Genomic DNA, 25,983 nt, shown 5'->3' on the forward strand with positions numbered 1-25,983 from the left:
AGTGCAAGGTGCTAAGGGAACCCAGCAAAGTGTGAAACACCAGCTGACAAAAAAAGTTAGAAACTTAAAAATCATAGAATCAAGCAGGTTGGAAGAGACCTCCAAGATCATCCAGTCCAACCTAACACCCATCTCTATCCAGTCAACTAGACCATGGCACTAATCCCTTCATATTACAACAGTTGAACAAGACAGGGTTTTGGAGCTTCAGGTTTGCATCATGAATCTTACTTCAGCTTCCAAAATAAAAGATTTAAACTATATCAAACTCATTCATCAGACTTCTGGAAAGTCTTCTTCCCCTTTGAAACAAAGGAACGTTTCTAAGGTTGGGCAAGATTAGAATTGAGATTTAGAACAGGAAAAATCCAAATCATAAACACAGTTCTACATAAGTTATACTGCATGTAGATTATGTCAAGCTTTATCCAGGTCTGCACATACCTTTACTCTGCTTATTCTGTGACTAAGACACATGGAAGGGGAGAAAAATGTTTTCAGTTTGGCAAAATATTCATTGGGGAGCCAGTTGTTTGTGCCACTCACTTTAAGGTTGGTGTGTGATAACTCCTTGATTTCCAATTCAGGCAGCTCTGAGAGCAGTGGCATCATTCAGTACAAACACATCTACCAGAATTTACAGCTGAGACTTTGCAAACTCATCCTTCAGAACACCATTATGCTAAAAATCCAATACAGCATAAAGTTACAGAGATGCACAGACTGTTAATTAGCCAATTTTATTCAAATAAAGTTAGAGGGAACACAATTACCTTTTCTTAAACAAAACTTTAGCTATTTATGTGCTTTTTAGTCAAATGAAGGCTGATTCTCTTTTTTTTTTCCTCCTCTTCCACAGAAGTATTCAGTAGAAGCCAGAGTCTTGAGTAGCCCAGTTAGGTGCCTAAGTAATACACAAATAAGGATCAGTAGAAAATAAATTACTGTATTATTTACTGCCTAAATAATACATAAATAAGGATCAGTAGAAAATAAATTACTTTATTATTTACTGCCTAAATACACAAATAAGGATCAGCAGAAACTGAAGTACTATCAGTTGATTAGAGAGTTTGAGAAATCATTAAACCCATTTAAAATACTAACACACAGCTAATAGGAATATTGTTAATCAGTGACTGATACTCTGAGTTTAAAACAAGCACTGATACTGCAGAAATACATGAAGTTGTACTGCCTGAGTCTAAGCTACCAGTTTGCAAAAGTTCTACAAGACAAAGGTAATTTGGCAGCTACATTTAAAAAAGAAAACAGCATCATCTTTTGTTTCATGCAACTTGCCCTTAATAAGCTAATCTACTGCTGGCCAAACCACGAGAAAGATCAAGCTTTAAAGTTCTAAGTATATATGGGCAGGTCCTTAGCAGATCTCAGTCATCCACCTTACACTGCTGTTCTCCATCACAAAGCTTTTCCATATTGTAAACTGGTCAGAGGCAAACCAAGTGATCTTGTTCACCTCATTAGTTCACCTTAAGTCTCCAAATGACATTCTCCTTTATTTCATGTAATGGGTTTAGCAGTTAGGGTTTTGCACAACTCCTCCTTTATGTCCCAGGCATGAGCATTATGCATTCTTCTCTTACTACATACATACACACACCCACAAACACTTTGAAGTACAGCTCACTTGATAAAGGGAGTACAATTACTTTTACAAATGTCACCCTTGAAACTCAGCCCTTTTCAGGCAGTGAAGGAGACCATTTAAAGGAGGCAAAAACTCAAATGTTGCTCACCATAAGAAAATAAACCTTTTCAATTTAACACATAGTGCCAGAACTAGGTACATTTGATGAATTAAGGACAGGTTAAGAATTACACTTTAATGTATCCCATAACAGAGGTCCCAGAAGGGCTGAAAAATGTCATTTATACCAACCTCAGATCTACCACTCTGATTCAATTTCTTCTCTATGTTCATAGCCAGCATTTGACTACGAAAGGACAGGCTTTTGGTCTTCTCAATCACTTGCTGATAAGGTGAAACTGCATTGTTGCCCATGACCACATGGCCCTAAAACACAGGAAAAGCACAGCACATGTAGCAGTCTCTCAAAATGCATATGCCTTTAATTTAACGCCTGCCTTCAGAGCTTTCACAAATCATCTTGCACAAAGGATTAAAACACAATAAATGAAGTCCACTACACTTTATGGGCAAAAGAAAAAACCAAAGCAAACAAGCCACACAAGCAGAGACCAGAACTCACTGGTCCTGAATAAGGTAAGAGAAAACTTAATGATAACTTCAACTACTTCAGTTGGAGCCATCTGTAACCTTACCAGCTTTGAATCCAGTTTGGCATCTAATCGTGCATTTCGAATCAGGTTGACAATCCACCTTTCTGCTTCTTCAGGAGTCATATTTAGTTTATCTGCCAGCATGCTGAAAGGTAACAGAATTAAAAGGTGAACCACAAGTCCTCTGATGTCAACAAACACAACTGGGACCACACAATGCAAATTAAATCAACACATGATTTGGCAGAGTGTAAGGCCTGCACTCAATAAATGCATATATCTGGGAAGTATCTTTTCATCTGATGGATTGTAAAGCTGATGTACACACACTCCTGCACAGCCCCCCACCCTCCCCTGCTCTACACTGGCACATTTATCAGTAAGCCCTGGAAGTAAATATTCAGTTATGCAGAACTACGTCACCTTGCACTTAAATCTTGACCTCTACGATATTTATACATTAAACATTACTTATAGAATGGTTTAGGTTGAAAGGGACCTCAAGGATCATCCAGTTCCAACACCCTGCCATACACAGGAACACCTCCCACTGGAACGGGTTGCTCAAGGCCTCATCCAATCTGGCCTTCAACATCTCCAGGGAGGGAGCATCTACAGCCTCACTAGAACAGGTTGCCCAGGGTTTCACCACCCTCACTCAAAAGAGCTTCTTCCTAACATGTAGTTTAAATCCCCCCTCTGTCAGTTTAAACCCATTACCCCTTGTCCCGTCATTACAAGACCTTGTCAATAGTCCCTCCTCAGCCCTCCTGTAGGCCCCCTTCAGATACTGGAAGGCCACTATAAGGTCTGCTTGAGGTCTTTTCTTCTCCAGGCTGCAGAGCCCCAACTGTCATAGCCTGTCTCCATAGCAGAGCTGCTGCAGCCCTCTGAGCATCTTTGCGGCCTCAACAGTTTCATGTCCTTCTTGTGCTGGGGGCTGCAGACCTGCACAGAGCATGCCAGGTGGGGTCTGAAGAGAGCAGAGCAAAGGGGCAGAATCCCCTCCCTTGTCCTGCTGCCCACACTGCTCTTGCTGCAGCCCAGCACAGGGTTGTGTCTGGGCTGCACTCACACTGCAGGCTCCTGTTGAGCTTTTCGTCACCCCAGGCTCCCAAGTCCTGGTCCTCAGGTCTGCTCTCTGCCATTCCAAACACAGCCTGGAGTTATCCTTGGGATTGCTCTGACCCAGGTGCAGGACCTTACACTTGGCCTTGCTGAATGTCATGAGGTTAGCCTTAATTGACAATTTTCTAAAGAATCTCACCACAAACTGAAACAGCCACCACCATTACACAGAAAACAACTGAACTGCTTTATTCTTCCTTAAACTCAGCCAGCAGTCAATAAAGCTCAGATTACTCAGTCCAGGGAAGTGTTTCTCAGTACCTGCTTTAGCAATAAACTGCACTCTAAAGACTCAGGAACAAGAGCCACAAGGCAGCTTGGTATAGAAGATGTAACAGATATGCCATGTTTAAACTTCTTGCAGGTTCAAGGAGGAACAGTGGGGTAGGACAGAAGGGGAAATTCTTAATAGAGCAAGAACTCTTGTCCAGGAATAATTCCTCCTGATGGTATTTCCTGCAGATTTCCAGCCAGCTTCTTTAGCTTCCTGCTGGCAGTTGGCTCACACAGAACATTTGTAATGCTCATTCTTCCGTCAGACTTCAGAGTAAGGTAACAAACATGAGGTAAGTGCTACAGATGTGACTATGCTGAGTTACACAAGAGGCCATTCCCCACCATTTTACAGAGTCTTGCTTAAACATTATTTTTCTTCACCTAACAATCAAGTGGAAAACCACTCTAGCATCAAGCAACCATATCAATTATCTCATCTACCACCTATCTATATAGTCTTATTTATAAAATTTTCTCTCCTCTGTGTTCCTGATCTCTCAGACATCTTCCAACTATAAAAGTAAATCCTACTTTTATGAGCTATGAGTGTGAGGTGAAGGAAAAAAAAACACCCAAACCCCAAATTAACTTAAAATACTGGACCTACACTGAACTCACTGCAGTGACGTAACACAAACAGTCAGCAAAGGATGGTGAAGTAAATTCCAATCACAGTTGCTACTGTTCCACTAGAACTGTTAATCTGTGCTCAATCAGCCATTGTACAGAGTTAAGACAGACAGGACAGTATCTGAGAGGTATATTTTGGAGAAATTATTAATCATTTAGGCAGAATAAAACAGGCAACAGCAGACACTAAAAATTGCTTTCCTACCTTTGATTCGGTGATAAGAACCTGACTTGAAACTAAAAGACACTTCAAACTAAAAGAACATGGGGTAAGGGAAATTCTCATACTCTTAGTAGTATCAGTAGTATTCAAATGAAACAAATCCTCTTCCAGATGACAACCAAACCAGCTACTGCTGTTTCACTGGGAATTTAGTAACCTACCTTTGATTAAAGGATGAGACCTCTATCTTTGCAGACAGTCAAGAATCAACTAGACAGAGCACTAAGCAGCATAACAGAACAGGACTCACTGCAATGTTCAGCTCTAATGGGATGTGCAGGATTGAATCAGATGAATTCCAGAGGTCCCTTTCCCAGGCAACTTTGCTTAATCTAAAGTCCCTGTGTACTTGGAGGGGGAAGAAGGCAGACACCTAGAGCCATTCCAGTCAGGAACTATAAAGTGCTTTGTATCACCTTGCAGCTAATTCCATTTTTGGCTATTATGTCTGAATTTACCTCTGAAGAAGCTGAGCTAGTAGAGACATTTCAAAAGTTAAAACATGTGACCTGAACTAGCACACAGCATATATGCAGCTGCATGACAGAAAGAGCACACCTCTAGGTGATTTCAAACCTTACAAATCATAGAAGGAAAATGACAAGAGGAAAAAAGGCAAATAAAAGCCTGCTTTATCTCAACCCCTACCTTTAGGGTTTACATGGATTTAACATTTTTAAGTGAAGTTATCAAGTAACAGCTATCTTTAAGTGAAATAAAAGTATCTCTATTAAAAAAATCTACTACACTGACACAAAAAAATATTTCAGCACTTGTGGCAACTGGGTTCCACTTCAGGGTCTGCTTGCAGACCACAGTGTAAGTCAGCACTACCCAGAGTAGGAGGAGGTATTTGTACTTTAAGTGTGTGACATCAGTGTTCTAAAACTAGCAAAACAAATGTCCAATTACATTTTAGTTGAATGATTTTCATCTGAATGTTTTACTGCCAAAGTTTAGGCTTTCAAACAGTTGTCCCTGACTGATCTTTCATGGACAAAGGCTGCAGAATGAAGTTCTCTTACCCAATGCTGATGCACTGATGGATGCGGCAGAAGGTCTCGAATATAAACAGACGAGCATTCTCAATGAAGTCCTCCAGGCAGGCCACCAAGAAGAAATCGTTCACAAGCACCTGCAGGTGTAAGGGAAGAACAAACAGAAGTACTTCAGTGCTAGGTAGTGTCAAGCTAGGCAGTGAACAGCTCACCCAAACCCCATTCTTAATGTGCTCAAAGAAAAAGCTACAATGTATCAGAAACTGTCATTGTTCTGCAGCTTGCTAACTTAACATTGCATCATCGTTGAGGGCTGACTTGAGAAAAAGGTCTGCTGTTGCCATAGTCCTACTGAAGAGCCCTCTGGCAGAAAATTCTGGTCCCCTCTCATACTGTAGGATTCTTCTTACTGCAGTCTGATCAGCATCCTCCTCCCCATGCAAGTAGCCTACCCAGCAGTGATAGCACACCTATGAAGTTCAGATTACTGGACCCCAAGCCATGCACAGTGAAGAGAAGGCTTCTGATTTACCCAATTAAAGTAGCCAGCACTAATGATAGCAAAGCCAAATCAGAGTTCAAGCATCAGCACCAGTGGTTAGCTTTTAGAAATACTGGCACTACCACTTTTACACCAGTCAATGCAAGTGTTAGGTACCCTTAACAATTCATAGCAGATGAACTATATCTTTTTTGCAGTAATAACATTAGAGCAGCTCAATTTCATGTTACTCTTCACTACAGTTCCACTACAGCAGACAAATCCAATCTTTTCTTCAAGTGCTTTTCAAACACTAATGGAAAACCTGAAGCTCAGCCAAATGCATGACTACCTGCTCACTTCTTGTTCTAGAACTTAGAATCATAGAATCAACCAGGTTGGAAGAGAACTCCAAGCTCATCCATCCCAACCTATCACCCAGCCCTGTCCAATCAACTATACCACAGCACTAAGTGTCTCATCCAGGCTTTTCTTGAACACAGACTTCTTGAAATGCAATTTTAAAGCTATATTCTTACTGCTAAGGTTTTTACTTAAAAGGAAGAAGAGTCTTGTAAATGTTATAAACCTTACAGTTTCACACTCTCTCAGCTTCTTCTGTGCACCATCAAAATCAAAATTAACGTACAAACATTCCACAAACTCTGTGATAGGGTCCCTGTATGTGTAGGACTCCTGTGGAAGAAATTCAGAATGGTATTAGAAATCAAGGGCATGAAATAAACTGAGCATTGCTTATGTTCCTCACACAGAACAGTGGAAACAAGCTCATAACACAAATCTGAAAGTGCATTTTCCAATTTCTGTTATAACAGCTGAATAAATGTGATCTTTTCATCCCAGTAGGGTGGCTAAATAACAAGGAGTGCAGTTTCACCTTTAGCATTTAGTGCTGCAATCTTTAGGTTAGAGAAGCACTAGGGATTAGAGCTGGTTCTGCATCAAACCTCCAAATTTCTTAGAACATAGTAGAAGAGATACTCTTCCTATGTTTTGATTTCAAAGTCTAGTCCAACAGCAAATCCCTCATACTTCAAACTGAACAATCACTCAATTGACACTGACAACACAGTGCTACCTTCCATTTACTAAACAGTTGACTTCCTTTTAGCATTTCAGGAATAGCTCAACTTCAACTACAAGGCATGAAAGGAGGAAAAGATTATTCCATCCTCCCCTTGTCCAACATGCATTTTACTTCAGTGAAAAATTAGTCCAATGGAAGTGAGCATCAAAATAAGGGAGAAGTCTTAAATCAACCATGATATTAAAAGAAAATTACAAGTGTCAATAAAGAAAGGGCAACAAATACCAGATGTTTCAGATATTACCTGTTGAATAACCTTGACTAGATCTTTCAGCACTTGCCTACGTTTTCTGACATCCTTATTTGTTATGACTGCAGTAGTCAGATATCTAAGGATGTGTGGGCACATTGTTTGAATGGCATTCAGATACCTAGAAAGAAAACAAAGCCCAGATCATGTAATTTTGCATCAAAAACTCTTCATCATGAATAGGTTACACAGAATCAGAATCAGTCAGGGTTGGAAGGGACCACAAGGATCAGCCAGTTCCAACCCTCCTGCCGTGCCCAGGGACACCCTACCCTAGAGCAGGCTGCCCACAGCCTCATCCAGCCTGGGCTTAAACACCTCCAGCCATGGGGCCTCAACCACCTCCCTGGGCAACCCAGTCCAGCCTCTCACCATTCTCAGGCTCAACAACTTCCTCCTCACCTCCACTCTGAATCTCCCCATCTCCAGCTTTGCTCCATTCCCCCTAGTCCTGTCACTCCCCAACTTTTTTGTAGGCTCCCTTCAGATCCTGGAAGACCACAAGAAGGTCACCTCAGAGCTTCCTCTTTTCCAGACTGAACAGCCCCAACTCTTTCAGTCTGTGCTCACAGCAGAGCTGCTGCAACCCTCTCAGCATCCTTGTGGCCCTTCTCTGGACATGCTCCAGCATCTCCACATCCCTCTTGTAATAAGGGCTCCAGAACCTCCAGAAATGTACCTCTTATGCAGTACATCATGACTGACCATTTATTCAAATATAGAAGAATGAGTTATTCTTGTTAACTTTGTAATATGCCTTCTGGGATGTGGAGGAGGGAAGAAAGCAGCTGGAAGAGAAGGCATCAGCATGCTAGGGAGAGAAGATTATTGGGCTAGCATTGCAAAAGTGGTGTTGGGGTTTTTTTTTTGTAGTCCATGCACTAAGTTCAGGTCAACACTAGCCTAAGCTGTCAGATACACTGATTTCACAAGAGGGGTTTGCATGGGCACATAGAACCACAGGAAGTATCTTTCCATCCAAGCCTGCAACTTTCCTGAGAAATACAAGTTGAAAAAAAAAATACTCCCCACCTCCAACACATATATGAATCAAAAGGGAGATGCAAGTCCACTACACAATAGCAGTGTGAGATCATAAATGCATAGTGTAACTTTTTGAGTACTGTTCTATTACATTACCTTCCGTCAAGTACTACTGGGAGAAAGTTGTAACTGATTTCTCAGTGTTAAGCTGTTCTAGACTCCTAGATGCATGTGTAAGTAGTCAGCCCCCCCACAAATGGCTTGGGTTTTAATTTTTAGTCCCATGTTTTCCTCAAGAAAATTAGTGTTCTATTTTGATTTTTCAAAGCTACCTTCCCCTACAGCTCTACAACATGTGGTAGGAGTTGGTAACATAGCAAACCCAGTTATCCTATGCCCTTCAACTGTGAAAAAAAATAAGACTTCAGTTCTTCCTGCTTCACCACCCCTTTGCCTTGAAGGGGAAATACACTGTAAAAAGCAGACTATACACAAAACCAAAAAAAGAATATTCAAGATGCTAGTATCATTAAAACTTCTAGCTTTGGGTTCAAAAATGTTTGCCACACTTGCATATGCAACATTTCCCTTAATTTTGATTCAAAGACCCCAACACAGCACAACACAACTTACTGTGGTTGGTAGAGGAAAAGGTCAATGATATTGTCTCTCCCTTTAGGATGATTAAAAAACACAAACAAAGACCAGTGGATGAGCCACGTTCTTTGCTGAAGAGACTGCAGTGGAGAGCTGACAGACTGAAAGAAATACATAACATTGGTTTAAGACATAGAAAACTTGCACAGAAAGCTTGCATAAAGACCTGTAATTGTTCAAAGAGTTGGGATCTTTCACTGACTTTTTAGCTGTTATCAGTCTCAGGCTGAGTTTTAACTCCAGCTTTTCAGCCTGTCACCTGTTAAAGATAAATCTGATGAAAGTTCTAACCCAAGATTATTTTCAGTATTGTATTCCAAATTGTTTGACAAAATCTCTATTTTATTATAGCAACAGCACATCATAGACCATCATAATACACTATTTCCCTTTTTAACCCTGAATTTTGTTTCTCAAATTCCCTCTTCAGATGTGATCCAAGGTACCACTTGGCTTCTCAAGCTTTGCAGTTTTGTTTTCTAAAGCCTCATAAGAGCTTTTTTTGCCATACACTTTCAGATAATGGAGCACCACGATCACTTATAGCCAAGAAATAAGAATATAGCTATCTTAATTTAAACCAGCTAATAAAATACAAATACAGATTCAGCACTTTCCAACTCCCCTATTATTTTTAAGAAAGTATCTAACAAAGAGGTGCTAAACCATTCCTAAACAAGACTGCAATTGATTCAAACTAAAAACCGAATGCTAACACCTCTAAACTCCTTCTGACATAATCAAGGTTCTACTTACATTGTTATCTATTGTCTCCTTAAGTCTTGTGAGATCTTCCATGGCTGCATCCCAATTCTGCATCAGGATTTCAGATGCCAGTTTTCCCCACAGAGAACTCAAAGCATTTCTGTCTGTTGCTGGAACCTATTTTAAACAATAGTGAAAGAAATCACACTCTTTGTGTTTTTCCTTTAAATTATTATTTACTTTAAAAAATAAGAAAGCTATTTTCTGGTAGTAATTTTCATTTATGGGATATCAAACATGCATGTCCCTCTCTTTCCAAATGAAGTATTTCCTTTGGAAAAAAGCAACTGAGAAATACCAAACAACAAAAAAACCCCAAAACCCAGCAGTAAAGCTTCTGAAGTAGAAAACAAAAAATCCTATCAAAGTCAGACCAAGCTCCATGCCTAAAGAAATCAAAAAGTAGGATCCTAACAACAGGTAACCATCTTAAAGGTAGTACTCAAGTTCCTTCCAGTAATGCTGTATCTAACAGAAATGTCCAGGTAAAACTGGAACTTTGCAATAGTGAATCTATTTTCTAGAAGGTAGTCTTCAGGTCCAGCTGGGTTAGTTTTACATAGGAATGAACACACCAAGTCGTGACACAGTCCTTCTCTTCTCAGATCATTACAACAGTGCTTTCACAGGCTACTTTTCTTCACACAGAACTTTTCTCAGCAGACTCAGTAACATAAAGTCCTATACCAAGCCATTACCAGCATAAAGAGAGTACTTCACCCTTTGAAATTAGTTATTTGACATACACAAGCATAATTCTAAGACAGAATTAAAGCACAAAGAATAAAGGACAGCTCTGCCTGCAAACCTTACAGATTTAACTTTTATTTCCCCTCTCAGGGGAATGTTGTCCTAACACTGAAATATCAGTTTTATCACAGGATGTCAGGGGTTGGAACAAACACAAAGATTATCAAGTCCAACCCCCTTGCCAGAGCAGGGCCATACAATCTAGTTCAGGTCATACAGGAACGCATCCAGACGGGCCCTGAAAGTCTTCAACATTTAGATGAAGAATTCAACTCATCCCTGCTTTAAACCCTATTCTGATTGAAGACACTTCCCAAATTTGCTTCTTCAGTTATAGTAAAGGGATTGTTTACCCTGGCAGTAAAGCAATTTCAGAAAGTTACGGATATCTGCAGGTGCAACTAGAAGTTAAACAAGAAACAAACCTCAAAACATGAACCAGCATGCCTTCAGCAGTCAGCCCACTTATCTAAGAGAACTACAGAGCTTAGAAGTCTTCCAGACAAAGGTGCTAATTTCACAAGTAGTTTTAGTTGAAGAGGTGAAGGGCACATTCATTGACCACTAACATTTTCTGTGTTGAGATTATTACAAGACACTACCTTCACTATCAAAATTCACTCCCATTCTTAGCAAATTATATGAATTATAAGAACATGAAAAGAATTGCTTCAGAAATGATAGACCTGGTTCTACAACTCTCATTGAAGCTGCTTCCTGTGCAGATGACTTTTAAATCCATCACAAAACTCAGGAGAAGGCAGCTGAGAGGTCAGAGAAAAAGCTGTCAGTTCACCATTACCAACAATAACACTCAATCTCTCTGCAAGCTTTTCACTACTGTTGGTTGATTACATCTCTGCACAAATCCAAGTGTTCATTTTGCTGTGAAAAACATTTTGGGAAGTTTTTCCTCAAAAAATATGTTTTCCACAGTCAGAAAATAAGAAGTATTCTTAAATGCTACCACAAGACCTGCATATTTAAAAGACAGTTCTGAATTCAGTGTGAAAATAATAGAATTTGTGATGATGATTATTAACAATTACTTTCAACTTTTCTTTGGTGCACAGTAATTGTTTCCAAAAAAATCCTAAAGGTTATTATATTTTCATAGTACCATGGAGTGTTTTATGCTGGAAGGGAACTCAAAGATCATCCAGTTCCAACCTCCTGCCATAAGGAGAGACACCTCCCACTAGAACAGGTCACTCGAGACCTCATCCAACCTGGCCTTGAACACCTCCAGGGAGGTTATGGAGCACAGAATGTGGCAGCCTGTGCCAGTCTCACCACCCTCACTGGAAAGTTTCTTCCTAACTTCTAGTCTAAATCTCCTCTCTGCTAGTTTTAAGGATTAATAAGACACAACTTTCTGGGCTTTCATTTAAAAAGCAAACCAACCAACCACAAAACAGAACCCCAAAGCAATGAACACCCTGAACTTACCAGAACTCTGAAGAAGTAGAGATATTCTGCAGCTCCTGAGTAGTTACCACATTCATATTGGAATTTTGCATATCTGTAGAGTGTATCTAGGTACTCCTGCCTAAACTGGAAAGTAAGACAGACCAAAAGAAAACAAACAAAAGCTTTTCTTCATCAGGTAAAAGAGGAAATATGCTACTACAATCTAAGTTACTATCTTTGAACCTTTAAGCTCCTTCAAAGGACACCATACACAGTAAAGACAAGAGGAAGTTAAACTCTTTTAATCCATGCTACAGAATGAAAGGTTATACCAACACTGGCAAAAAGGTGAAACTCTGTACTAAAGCACATCTTACTAACAAGGATGCAGCTAACATTAAGCTCCAGTTTAATTTTCATTTGTATAAATATGAAAAGTTCCAAAGCACTCAAGACATGTCAGCATTAGGAATTCTGCCTGTTAGCTACACTGATGTGAGACAGGTCAAAATGCTAGTCTGTAACTGCTCAAAGCTGTTGGCTAGGGATTTAGAACTGTATTCAAATAGGTAAGAATTAAAACACTTACACCATGCTTCTCAGCTAAATAGTCAAACAGCATCCGACCATCCCTACAACAAAAAGATAAAAGCCATTGTTTTCACAAACCAGACTGTCACCATGCAAGCATATTACGCCACACAACCTCTATCTTTTCAAAGCAAAAACCACAGTGTGAACTTGAAGTGATGCAAAAGAGCCTGCAGATAGAGAACCAATACCCCCACAGAATCATTAAGAAGTCTCAGAATTACTATAGTCTTAAACAAAGAATGCCACCTGCAACAATAAATAGTTAACAGAGGCTGGGAAGTTGCCTTAAAGTTTGATGGCATCCTTAGCTGTCACATGGAAGTTTAATTCTGACTTTCAGCTCTTCCTAATCATGTACAAATTTCAAGCAGTATCTCTAAATCAAGCTGGTTCAATTCAGCAGGAGACAGCAGAGGAAGAAAAGAAAACGGTCATGAGCTGGATTTGATGATCTCAGAGGTCATTTCCAGCCTCAATGATTCTATGAAGTAAAATAGAATTCAAGGAAATTTATCCAACTGTTGGCACTGGGATATCATGGTTAACTAGAACACTTCTACCACAATGAACAGCTAGAAAATGAGAATTATTAATATTTGTTGATAACTATCTAATTAACACACAATCACATTTCCAAAGCTTTTAATTCCCCATGAATAACATAAAGACAAGCAGTATTACTCAGATCAAAGCAAAGTTCAAGCCTCCAGTAGGCAAGCATAAAACTATCTACCATAAATAAGTGTCATATTTATTACCCCATGACTTTCTGCAATGGGTTTTGATCAGCTCTTAGAGTAAAATGTTAGCACACCAGCTTCTAAATGTAGTAAGAAACCTATTCAAATTCTGTTGCAATCATCTGGTAACAGGAACCACAGCTGAAAGAAAAGTATTTTCAGCGTGGGACTTTGATTGTATGGACTGCCTTTCTACATTACAGGTAAGAGCCAATGACCTTTTCCCCCCTGTATTCTCCAGTCCCTTAACCCCTTGGACATGGTTCTAAACCTGTAGCTAGCTACCCTCCATCACTTCTGTGTATCCACATTTCAATCCACCTTAAAAATGGCTTTGACAATTCATGCAACTATCATATTGGCAGAACACATATGCAAGATTTAACTGAAGAGGAGAGCATCAAACCATAAGTAAAAGTGTATGCAGGGGGAAATTTTCCCATCTGCTCTGAAATCAACTGACAGCAAAGCCAAGTCCGTTCAATTAGAAGGCATGATGATTTTACAGGGACATGGCACATGGAAAAGGTAGAACAATGAGAGCCTCACTGGGTTTCTTCTAGAGGAACATACGTCAAGGATGACGAATTCTGATTAGTCCTCTACAATTTTAAAGGCAACATCCTCCAAAAGCTGCATAGAAAAAACATGAAAGCAAAACTTTTGCCTTATTGTTGTCCTTTACACATCATCTTCTACCATTTCCCAGACTTCCACCTTCGAAACAGCTGTGATGTAATGCCCTGATAATATGCAGCTCCAAATCTGATGCAGGTTCCCAATCAGCAGCAGAAATTCACAAAAGCCAAAAAAACCAAAAAACATCAAGAGCTGCTTTCTACTAAATCATACTCCCTGGGCCTTGACAGATGCCTTTCAGTCTCCTTCTCCCCATTAAATGGGTAACCCCAGCAATCTGGGTTAGAACTTCTGTGAAGCCAATAACCAAACCCAGTATTTCTGAACTGCCAAGTTTACTTTAAAAAATTATCTGACCCAGTTAGGAAACAAAACTTGCTGCACACAAGTAGTAGGACTAGTATTTCACAGCATTAGACAAGTTGTGTTCCAAGTATTTTTTGACCATACCTCTTGCTTCCAAACAAGGTGTTTCAGCACCACTGACTAACTTCTGTCAAAGGTCAAGTAACAGAACCTCTTTCCCAGGAAATGCCAGTACTCAGGATTGCAACAAGCTATTTTTTTGGTAGACCAAATATTGTAAAAAATAGTTTAAAAAAATGAACATGATCTTTATATACAGAACAGAAGTTCTATTAAATGTGAATAGAGTTCTGACAGTGTCAGGAAGTCAAGGCACCTAATGGCACCCGGACCATCCACTTTCCAAGATGTGCTTTAGAAAGCTGTTGGAGTGACTCTTAGCTTTGTGTAATAACTTAAAAGTCATAAGGAAATGGAATTTCTTAATTACTTGACATAAATATCCACGCTGAAATCAAATACTACAGTGGCCTGCTTACCCTAGCAATGCTATTTAGAGCAGAAGTTGAAGCACGTTCTAGTGTTATTAGAACAGAAAATAGAAGCTTTTTCTGAAGTGCTGGGAAGCAAACAAGATTTCATAATTTCTATTGACAGCTTGTTTTGTGCACACTGAGAAGCAATACATTGGACCTTACCACTTCTGTGCTAAGTTCTAAGTAAGACTAATAAACTCTTAAAAGATTGCAGAGTGGAGAAAAACATAGGCCAAGAGGCTTGATTACGTTTCTCAGCAAGCTTGGCTAAGAAGGGAAAGGAAAAAAACCAAGAAGTCTACACTTCAAACAAAGAGTAAATTCCAAATTAAGCTCCTCTCCTCACTCTCTCTCAGAGTGATTTGCCATTGGAATGGGCTGCCCAGGGAGGTGGCGGAGTTGCTGTTCCTTGAAGTGTTCAAGAATAGACTGGATGAGGCACTTAGTGCCATTGTCTAGTTGATTGGACAGGGCTGGGTGCTAAGGTTGGACTGGATGATCTTGGAGGTCTCTTCCAACCTGGTTGATTTGATGATCTTCCCTTCAAGTACCCATGCTCTTCAGCAGGGTTGGTCCCAGACAAAAGGTACTCATCAGAATATTTCTGAACAGTAGATTAAAGTCTGTGCATGCAGTACTTTGCTAAGAAAATTCCACCAGCTGTGTTATAGTCTTCATTATCAGCAGATGCATAAAGCTTGGCAACAATAAATCCAAGCCCAGGCTCTACCTTTAAATTCCAGTCAATTCATAGCTGCTCTATACGACCTATTAGAAATCTTACATCAGACAAGACTGAAGAAGTCATCTAATTTTCCAGAGTTTATTTGACACATTTAAAACAGCAGGAGGAAGTACAGGAGTCTTAAGAGAAATGTATGCTATCAGGCTGAAAGGAATCTTATCCACCAGGCCTCCCTGAATAAGATGGCACTACATAGGCCTCTGTGAAGGGAAAAAACGGAAAGAGGGCAGTGTACTAGTAAAGAGAATCTGAATTGTTTCAGCCCACACTTTCTCTCAAAAAAACCTCAAACATCCCCCCTCATAAAATTAAATAAACTAAAAATCAATAAATAAATCACCCCCCCAGTTCCCACAGAACCAAATCTCAGCTGAGGTTTGACTGCACTGAATGATGGCTTTCACATCCCAAGCAAATTCACAAGTATTAGGAACAACAGAGGTGCTTTATGCACAACAGGTAGAGTGCTAAAAAGAATAAATTGTATCTAGTAACTACTATCTATTAGTGGTTGTATCACAACCACTAATTAAACACTGGCTGGAAATGAAATTGTCTTTGCAGAGAGTACTAGTACCGAAAAGGCACCATCCCCAGAAATCTCATTAGAAATTACCTAGTGGACTGCATTTGCCTTGTAGTCTCTGGGTCCTCAAACATCTTGACAATAGGTTCAGTTTCAGCCTGAAGCTGCTTCAGCTGTGCAACAACAGTAGTTCTTTTCTCCCGCAAAGCTAAACACACAAACAAAAAAGGTTAAGTTTTTCCAGAAACCAACCTGTAATTGCATGGTGCTGACAGCACCTTTGAACATCTTCCCAATTCTTACTTCACACTTCCTCTCAGTGAAGTCACAAAGCCAGAGCTAATACTTCATTCACTTAATAAAGTTTCTAAGGTTTAGTTCTTTTCCTCCTTTGTGGCGTTCTAATCAAGCCACTAAAGGGCAGGTGTAACTGCAGAGCTCTATATCAGACACAGTGTCTTCAGGCTTCCACAGAACCAACCATCTCAGATTGTACATTCCCAATAAAAAGTAGACTGTGCTATCATATCAGTAAGATTTTTTTTTCCTCTAAATGACCAGGTTCTGAAAGTGTACTTAAAGAATACTTAACTGAAAATTGACAGGAAGAATTTAAAGCAGCTCAGTAATCAAAATTATTTTAAACACAATACATGTTTGAATAGCCCATTAAACCCTTAACAAAACAGAATCAACAGCTTTAGTGCTATTTCACACACACACAAACATCGTCACCAAGTGCTACCAGTGCAATAAAATGAACACAGAAATAAAATTCAGAGAAGCCCATACACTTGAACTCTGAAAAAAACACACTAGCACTCCAAGACAGGCTACACAACCCAGAAACATATGGGAACAGAGAAACTGAGACCAAATCCCAGGAGAAAACAACGTGGAGAAAATTGTGAGCCATACACCAGGGCACTCGATGCCACAGTGAGCCTATCAGACATTTACTTTGTGATTTTACTACATATATAGTTGTAAAGCAGGTCCAAAGTGGGTAACACCACAACCGTGACACAGCCTAAACCTAACGATGACTTGCCTGATAGGAAGTGTTCCAATAAGGAGAAATTACCTCCAACTTCAGATGAATCTTGAATTTATAAGAGGAGGGGGAAGCAGATGAAAGAAAACATTCAGGTGACTTACTAAAAGTACAATAATGTTTTCCTGTGACATGTGCTGGCTGTGTTAATTTTAAGCTGAACTCACAGAAGACAAGATGAAAGCAGCTATAAACTGCTCAGAGACACTTACAATAGTGCAAGCGAATCAAGCTTTGAGGACTTAAAACAGTGAGGGCTCACAAAAAACGAGGGTAAAATTTTAATGAAGTTAGTGATTCCACAAAACCAAACTCTCTCTGCATATATTTAATAAGCATTGATACATGAAGTTTACGTACATCAGAAATCTCACAGTTAAGATCTTTCCCCAGAAGGCTGTACCAGCAAACACCCTGAGCAAGTGACTCAACCTACAAGCATTATTCATACTGTTGAATAAAAGCCACAGATCAAACAACAGTAACTCAGCATCATTTTTAGACAGAAAGGCTGTAAACCAACTATCACTTTTAAATGATCAGCTTACCGTGTGGAATTTCATCAGAATATAGATTTTTGTACACATCCATAGCAAAATCCACCATGTTTGTGTCACTAAGGAGATCCAGTTTTCCTTGGAGTAGCTCTTTTTCATTGTATATCTGAAATTGGAATGAAGACACTTCTTTGAACACTACTAAACAGCTTCTAATTCATATTACATAATTCCCTCGGGTTATTTATGGGGTTTTGTATAATGAGGTAATTTTAAACATCAAGTCTCACAGCTCTGCAAGATCTTGCAGCTCTGTCATTTAGTGTGCTTGCTCTACAGCCTCACTGCATTTCCAGTCCTGGAGAGATACCAGCAACTTCCTTCTATTTATGAAGTGCCAGGGTCTAGTACTTAGTGCCATGGTCTAGTTGGCTAGGGCTGGGTGCTAGGTTGGACTGGATGATCTTGGAGGTCTCTTCCAACCTGGTTGATTCTATGAATGCAGGAACTTCACTGACTAGTTAGAAAACAAGCAACGTTTTCAGACTACTAATCTATTACTACAAACATTAATTCCTGTTACTATTCAACAGGCCTGTCAAAGCCTGTCTGGATGTGTTCCTCTGATCTGTGCTAGATCATATGGTCCTGCTTTGGCAGGGGGGTTGGACTCGATGATCTCCTTGGGTCCTTCCCAACCCCTAATATTCTGTGATCCTGTGAATTCATGGAGAGGAAAAAGTCTTACATATATATAAAAAAACAAAACACTAGTTAGATTTTTCTTTCACATAAGTGAATACTTTCTGATGAATACATGCCAGACAGAGCACAATCAAACAATTTAAAGTGGATCACAGAAGAGGTATTGAAGAGCAAGTGTAAATTAATTGTAGCATGATTAGTTGTAGCACTTAGTGACATGGTCTAGTTGACTGGATAGGGCTGGACTGGATGATCTTGGAGGTCTCTTCCAACCTGGTTGAGTCTATGCTTACTCCAAAATGTGTTTCTATGTCTGCAGCACAGGACCAAATTTGATTTAGTTTGAGTAACTGGATGGTATTTTCTTAACCCTGCAAAACTGTTTTTTTGTTAAATAATTCCCATCTTGTAACTTAACCAGGAGTTGCAAACCTCTGTTAGGTTTTCAAGCTGTAGGTAGGGGCCATAACTGGAGTACACCCCAAAAGCTCCTTTGCACGATGGCTTCAATTACAATTCATCACACCACATTTATCAGTGTCTCGGAACTTGCAAAGTTTAATTGGGCTCTGGACATCGTGTTGCTTAAGAGTAACTCTACAAAAATAACTGTTTAACTAACTTCAGTTCATTTACAAGTGACAACACTGAAAGCTTATGCAACTTGACACGTTTTGTTTCATAGAATCATAGAATCAACCAGGTTGGAAGAGACCTCCAAGATTATCGAGTCCAACCTATCACCCAGCCCTAGCCAGTCAACTAGACCATGGCACTGAGTGCCTCATCCAGTCTTTTCTTGAAGACCCCCAGGGACGGTGCCTCCACCACCTCCCTGGGCAGCCCATTCCAATGGGAAATCACTCTCTCTGTGAAGAACTTCTTCCTAACATCCAGCCTATACCTACCCTGGCACAACTTGAGACTGTGTCCCCTTGTTTTACTGCTGGTTACCTGGGAGAAGAGGCCAACCCCCACCTGGCTACAATGCCCCTTCAGGTAGTTGTAGACAGTAATAAGATCACCCCTGAGCCTCCTCTTCTCCAGGCTAAACAGGCCCAGTTCCCTCAACCTCTCCTCATAGGATTTGTGTTCCAGGCCCCTCACCAGCTTTGTTGCCCTTCTCTGGGCATGTTCCAGCACCTCAACATCTTTCTTGAATTGAGGGGCCCAGAACTGGACACAGTACTCAAGGGGTGGCCTGACCAGTGCTGAGTACAGGGGAAGAATAACCTCCCTTGTCCTACTGGCCACACTGTTCCTGATGCAAGCCAATTTTAAAACACATCAGATTAAGTACTTCTGACAGTTGAACAGAAGTTTAGTCTACTGTATCTTCACTTAGTGCCATGGTCTGGTTGACTGGCTAGAGCTGGGTGCTAGGTTGGACTAGATGATCCTGGAGGTCTCTTCCAACCTGGTTGATTCTATGATTCAACATTAGTGGGATCTTCCCACTAATGTTTCCAACAAGAAACAGCACTAGATGGGACTTGTGGTTTAACCAAAGATTCGTGACAACGGTCTTAAGTTGGTCAGCACTATCTCCACTGATGCAAAGCCACACACCGCCCCGCAACTCAACTGCGGAGGGGCAAAAGGAGTGACAAGGGCCGCTGGGCAAATAAGGGCAGAGAACGAACGTCGGCTGAGACGGTGAGGAAGTGCTTTAACTTTTCCCTTTCCCGAATAAGCGGAAAGCAAAGAAACTACACCAAATCCGAGGCAGGGGAAAAAGCAAAGCCCTCTGCCCCGCAGCCACAGGGGAGAAGCGGCAGCCCCAGGCCTCATCCCGACCCACGGCGCTGTTAGTCCTCCCTCCCAGTCGAGGGAAAGCCGCACATCTCCTCCTCGCCCTCTCCCCACGCCGCGCAGAAAGCTCCTCCTTCAGGAAGCAGCTCCCCGTCTCCAGACGGGCCGGGACCAGGCCGCGCAGCGCATGGAGGCGGCCACGGCGCGCCCAGGCCCGCGAGAGACACCGGCCGCTGGCGGTCCTGTTTGCCGCTTCTATACGTCCCAAGCTCCAGAACCGGCTCTCCCACCCCCGGCACGGTCACCTACCTCCTTGACGGAGAGGAACTCCAGCAGCGGGAAGACCAAGTGGCGGTCCAAGAAGTGCGCGATCTTGGTAGTCAGGTCGTACTCGGCCATCTTGGCGACGTGAAAGAGAGCGAGAGGCGGGGAGAGGTGGGGCGCGGCGGCGTGCCGGCGGGCAGCGGGCGGCCGCGGCTCTATGGGCCGTGCCTCTATGGGCCGTGCGGCTGCGCGGCCCGCCCCGGCCGAAGGCGTGGAGGCGGCGGGCGGCTGCGCGGTGCTCCGTTCGTGGCGGCGGGCGGCTGTGGAGGTGGGGCTGTTGGTCCGGCGCGCCTGGCGTGATGCGGATTCGGCGAGGCGCTTAGAGCTTCGGCTGTGTCGGTGCGGAGGCAGTGGCAGGGCTGAGTGCTGGGCTGGTCTCCTTTCCTTTACTTGAGGCGGCTGTAGGGCCCGGCCGCTGCCTGCGCGTCGGGCTGGGGGAAGGCGCTAGGATGGTGTCTCAGTAAGTGCCCACAGACAGTTCTGTTTCGAAGTGGGCTCAGCTTAACAGAAGCCGAGTTCTAAAGCGGCCAGATTCTCCTAAAAGCGGTACAGAGTATCTCTGAGGTGTGAGCCCAGCCCCACAGTCGTGCTCGGTGTGCGAGCTTGGCTTGATTTAATACGGTAAAAGGAACTGGGGGGAGGTCTAAACTGTCTTCGGCACCAAGGGAAACACTTCCTAAGTGTTTGCCAGTGTTGACCAAGTTCTGAACTCTGTGGTGAGGGCGTGATGTGATGTGATAAGGACAATACCTTACATAGTGACATCTAAGCAAGTGTGGAAGCGTTTAGCGGAGTTCAGCGGTTCCCTGCTTTCGCTGCCATTGATGATAACTTGGATAGTTCTTGTAGTTAGAGTAAGGAAAAGAGCAAATTCACCATGATGCTAACTCACCAGAACATTAAAAGGTCGGAAGGTACTTTTTAGTTTTATAATTTGTAAGTTTTCTGCCCACTTTTATGCGGTCATGGTTGTCACAGTAGATTGCAGTTAAGGGTAGCCTCATCTCATCATGTAAAGTAGTTTGCAGATGACACTAAGCTGGGGGCAGATGTGGCTGGGTTGGAGGGCAGAAGGGCTCTGCAGCGGGACCTTGACCGCCTGGACAGATGGGCAGAGTCCAATGGGACGGGGTTCAATAGCTCCAAGTGCAGGGTGCTGCACTTTGGCCACAACAACCCCATGCAGAGATACAGGCTGGGGTCGGAGTGGCTGGAGAGCAGCCAGACAGAGAGGGATCTGGGGGTGCTGATTGATACCTGCCTGAACATGAGCCAGCAGTGTGCCCAGGTGGCCAAGAGAGCCAGTGGCATCCTGGCCTGCATCAGGAATGGTGTGGCCAGCAGGAGCAGGGAGGTCATTCTGCCCCTGTACTCTGCACTGGTTAGACCTCACCTTGAGCACCGAGTTCAGTTCTGGGCCCCTCAGTTTAGGAAGGACATTGAGATGCTTGAGCGTGTCCAGAGAAGGGCAACGAGGCTGGGGAGAGGCCTTGAGCACAGCCCTACGAGGAGAGGCTGAGGGAGCTGGGATTGGTTAGCCTGGAGAAGAGGAGGCTCAGGGGAGACCTTATTGCTGTCTGCAACTACCTGAGGGGAGGTTGTGGCCAGGAGGAGGTTGCTCTCTTCTCTCAGGTGGCCAGCACCAGAACAAGAGGACACAGCCTCAAGCTGTGCCAGGGGAAATTTAGGCTGGAGGTGAGGAGAAAGTTCCACTGAGAGAGTCATTGGACACTGGAATGGGCTGCCCGGGGAGGTGGTGGAGTCGCCGTCCCTGGAGCTGTTCAAGGCAAGGTTGGACGTGGCACTTGGTGCCATGGTCTGGCCTTGAGCTCTGTGGTAAAGGGTTGGACTTGATGATCTGTGAGGTCTCTTCCAACCCTGATGATACTGTGATACTGTGAAAGTATGGCTGGAGCCTTTGGCACAAGGAGACTTCTTCCATGAGCAGAGGGATAAATTGTTTGCTTAGTGAATCTCATAACTACAGAATCATAACAACACTCTGTGTCAATGGCAGCTCTTTGCTGAATAGTGAGTTAGGGTAGTACAGGTCAGTTTCAGAGTTGGTTTGTTTTAAATGTAAATGAGGAGTGAGAAATAAAGAGGTTATGCATGTTCTTCATGCTGCCATAACAGAAAGATGCAGAAGCTACAGAATTAAGGGTACAACAGTGGCTTTTAGTGGTAAGTCTTCAGAGCAGCTCAACAGTCATAGAATCATAGAATCGACCAGGTTGGAAGAGCTCTCCAAGCTCATCCAGTCCAACCTAGCACCCAGCCCTAGCCAATGAACTGGACCATGGCACTAAGTGCCCCATCCAGTCTGTTCTTGAACACCTCCAGGGACGGCGACTCCACCACCTCCCTGGGCAGCCCATTCCAATGCCAATCACTCTCTCTGTCAATCAATAACTTCCTCCTAACATCCAGCCTAGACCTTCCCTGGCACAACTTGAGACTATGTCCCCTTGTTCTTTTGCTGGTTGCCTGGCAGAAGAGACCAACCCCACCTGGCTACAGCTTCCCTTCAGGTAGTTGTAGACAGCAATGAGGTCTGCCCTGAGCCTCCTCTTCTGCAGGCTGCACACCCCCAGCTCCCTCAGCCTCTCCACACAGGGCTGTGCTCCAGGCCCCTCACCAGCTTTGTCGCCCTTTGGACACATTCCAGTATCTCAACAAATCATCCTGTTTGGTCCTAGAAGGAAGGAAAAGAAACATTTGTGCAGGATGAATAAAGGCACTGATGTATGTGACTCTGAGTTTTTACCACTTCTATATAAAAATCTGTGGTGTGTGTAAATTTGTCTGTGCTAACACTCTTCTCAGGACATCAGAACATCATATTTTACAGAGGACATTCAGATTTTACAAGGTGGAAAGATCTGAGTATGGCTTTCAGTTTTGGGCTCCCCAGGTTAAGAGGAGAAGGAATCTGCTCAACAGAGTCAAAGGGAGGGCTATGAGGATGATTAGGGGACTGGAGCACTGCCTGATGAGGAGAGGCTGAGGGACCTGGGGCTGTTTAGTCTGGAGAAGAGATGACTGAGTGGGGATTCAATCAATGTTTATAAGTACCTGAGAGCTGGGGTTCAGGAGAGGCTCTGCTCACTTGCTCCCTGAGCAATGGATGTAAGCTGCAGCACAGGAGGTTCCAGGTCAATATAAGGGAGAACTTCTTTACTGTAAGGGACCCAGTACACTGGAACAGGCTCCCCAGAGAGATTGTGGAGTCTCCTTCTCTGGAGACTCCCACAGCCTGGAGATGTGTTTCTGTGTGACCTGAGCTAGATTGTATGGTCGTGCTCTGGCAGGGCGGTTGGACTCAATGATTCCTTTGAGTCTCTTCCAACCCCTGACATCCTGTGATCCTTCTCTGCAGACTTTCAAGGCCTATCTGGATGTGTTCCTGTGTGACCTGGGCTAGATTGTATAGTCCTGCTCTGGCAGGGGGGGTTGGACTAGATGATCCCTTTAGGTCTCTTCCAACCCCTAATGTCCTGTGATGAGCTGTGAAAAGGATTTTTTCCTTGTACAAGACACCCTTATGTTTTTAATAGTCATTGAAGATGTTTGTTTTAAGAGGTACCTGTGAGATACCTCCATGTACATCATCTCCAATGGTGGGAGCTGTCTGCCTGTGGGTTTCACCAGAGCCTGTTCAAACTGCTGCTCCTCCTTTTGGCAATGAGATTACAGAGCTGCCAGTGGAAAGCCCTCAGCTGTACGAAGGGCTACAGCACCCAAGGCACTATGCAACACTTAATTGTATTTGCTTTGGCATTTTATTTGGTTTGACATAGACCAGACTTGAAGCTGAAGTGCTTTAACCTAGTGGAGCCAGTCCCTTCTGGATATCCAGTCCACTGTACTTAAGATTCTTGAGTACCAGAGTACCTCAGTTTGCAAGTTTGGTTCATGAAATAAAAGCCATTTGGCAAGAATTAGCTAGAAAAAGTATCTTGAGAACAGCAGGAATGTGTCTAGATTGGGCTGGGTCCTTTGATTTCATGGTTCTGAAAGAGTGAGGAAATTTTCCCTAGAGGTTTCCATTTATGTAATTGGTTGTCATTTATCTTACTGTTAACACAGCAGTGGAATTCAGCATTCCTTGAATTATTAGAATGAAATAATTACCAGGAAATCATGATAAAACGTTTTTCAATCTCAAATTTTCAAAAGGAAATTTAACCTATTGACTTTTTTTCCCCATCCTTTGACAAAGAAGATGTGAATAAAATTTAATGTAAATGGTTTACTGTTTTCAAGTTGGCATTTGAAATTCAGAAATTGTATTTCTGCCTTTTAGACATGTTGAGATGTGAACAAAAAAAAAAAAATCCTGCATTCCATGAATATTTTTACACTTTGTTAAAACAAACAAACAAAATTCCTAACATGAAGAATGTGACTTCTAGAAGAGTTCACTGCAGTCAGCTGCTTCTGGAGAGCAGTCAGATTTCTGCTAAGTGTATCTCATAATCCAGCCAAGCCATCATAAAATAGAAAATGACTGTGTTGGGGTGAAATTTAACAAGGCCAAGTGCAAGGTTTTACAGTTTGGACACAACAACCCCAAGCAGCACTACAGGCCTGGGACAGAGTGGCTGAGAGCAGCCAAGCAGAGAAGGACCTGGGGGCACTGGTTGACAGCAACTGAAGATGAGGCAGCAGTGTGCCCAGGTGGGCAGGAGAGCCAATGGCATCCTGGCCTGGATCAGGAACAGTGTGGGCAGTAGGACAAGGGAGGTTATTCTGCCCCCCATACTAAGCACTGGTGTGGCCACAGCTTGAGTGCTGTGTCCAGTTCTGGGCCCCTCAATTCAAGAGAGATGTCCATAGAAGGGGAACAAAGCTGGTGAGGAGCCTGGAACACAGCCCTGAGAGGAGAGGCTGAGGGAGCTGGGGGTGTGCAGCCTGCAGAAGAGGAGGCTCAGAGGTGACCTCATTGCTGTCTACAACTACCTGAAGGGAGGCTGTAGCCAGGTGGGGTTGGTCTCTTTTGCCAGGCAAGCAGCAACAGAACAAGGGGACACAGCCTCAGGTTGTGCCAGGGGAGGTCTAGGCTGGATGTTAGGAGGAAGTTGTTGGCAGAGAGAGTGATTGGCATTGGAATGGGCTGCCCAAGGAGGTGGTGACTGGTTAGGGCTGGGTGCTAGGTTGCAGTGGATGATCTTGGAGGTCTCTTTCAACCTATTTGATTCTATGATTTAAAGTATTTTAAAAAAAATTAAATGAGGAAACTTATGTAAGAGTCCAAAATGGAATTTCTGTGTTCAGACTTCATAATTATTTGGTAGACTTTTCCTGCTGCAAGGATTTTTGTTAAGAAGTTGTCTAATGGAATTATAATTGAATTAGTGGAGCTACTCTACATTTATAGTAGTGGAACTTGTATAGACAGGTTTTGCTCACTTGAAATGATGGCCATATGAAAAAGCTGAGGGTGGCAATGCTTGCCTGTGTGTACCTTACCAGTGAGGGGTTCTATCCTCAACTTCCACTGTGCCACACTTTGTATTTTTGGAACTAGACCTCTTTTAAAAAACTTTAAGCAGTTGATGGAACTTTTGTGTTTCTAGGTTCAAAGGTAATTGTGAACATTTGACTAGAAGTCAGTTCTAAAGTCATGGAATCATAGAA

At 42.5% G+C, this 25,983-nt stretch overlaps 2 protein-coding genes across 3 annotated transcripts in view; one reads left to right on the forward strand and one right to left on the reverse strand.

The window, feature by feature from the left end:
- Nucleotides 1-721: 721 nt before the first annotated feature.
- On the reverse strand, nucleotides 722-20,472 carry EIF3E (eukaryotic translation initiation factor 3 subunit E). 2 transcript variants are annotated; one of them, XM_064154155.1, is made up of 14 exons: nucleotides 20,329-20,472; nucleotides 17,614-17,728; nucleotides 17,063-17,113; nucleotides 16,102-16,219; nucleotides 12,515-12,557; nucleotides 11,965-12,069; nucleotides 9,757-9,882; nucleotides 8,977-9,101; nucleotides 7,354-7,480; nucleotides 6,596-6,697; nucleotides 5,548-5,657; nucleotides 2,308-2,410; nucleotides 1,904-2,038; nucleotides 722-904 (listed from the first exon to the last, which is right to left on the reverse strand). In XM_064154155.1, exons 1-14 carry the CDS (start codon nucleotides 20,416-20,418, stop codon nucleotides 866-868), a joined length of 1,389 nt encoding a protein of 462 aa, XP_064010225.1. In that variant the 5' UTR covers nucleotides 20,419-20,472; the 3' UTR covers nucleotides 722-865. The 2 variants fall into 2 exon arrangements, with proteins under 2 accessions (XP_064010225.1, XP_064010226.1); XM_064154156.1 differs by lacking the exon at nucleotides 17,063-17,113 and having other exon boundaries at nucleotides 20,329-20,471.
- A 119-nt stretch (nucleotides 20,473-20,591) lies between these two features.
- The window catches only part of EMC2 (ER membrane protein complex subunit 2), a 112,337-nt gene continuing 106,945 nt past the window's right edge, over nucleotides 20,592-25,983 (forward strand). The window contains exon 1 of the mRNA XM_064154159.1: nucleotides 20,592-20,611. The gene's annotated coding sequence lies outside the window, so the exon portion shown is untranslated. The remainder of the gene's footprint in view (nucleotides 20,612-25,983) is intronic.

Source organism: Pogoniulus pusillus, chromosome 14 (genome assembly GCF_015220805.1).
Source record: "Pogoniulus pusillus isolate bPogPus1 chromosome 14, bPogPus1.pri, whole genome shotgun sequence".
In the NCBI taxonomy this organism is placed as follows: Eukaryota; Metazoa; Chordata; class Aves; order Piciformes; family Lybiidae; genus Pogoniulus; species Pogoniulus pusillus.

Bases quoted from the DNA above. Each gene is read 5' to 3' on its own strand.
- EIF3E (XM_064154155.1), bottom strand. From the start codon at position 20,418: ATGGCCGAGTACGACCTGACTACCAAGATCGCGCACTTCTTGGACCGC. The intron at 17,114-17,613 runs GTAAGCTGATCA...TATAAATTCAAG, and splicing joins TTCTGATGAAATTCCACACG to ATTCATCTGAAGTTGGAGGT. The intron at 12,558-16,101 runs GTAATTTCTAAT...TTTTTGTTGTAG, and splicing joins AGGCAAATGCAGTCCACTAG to GGATGGTCGGATGCTGTTTG.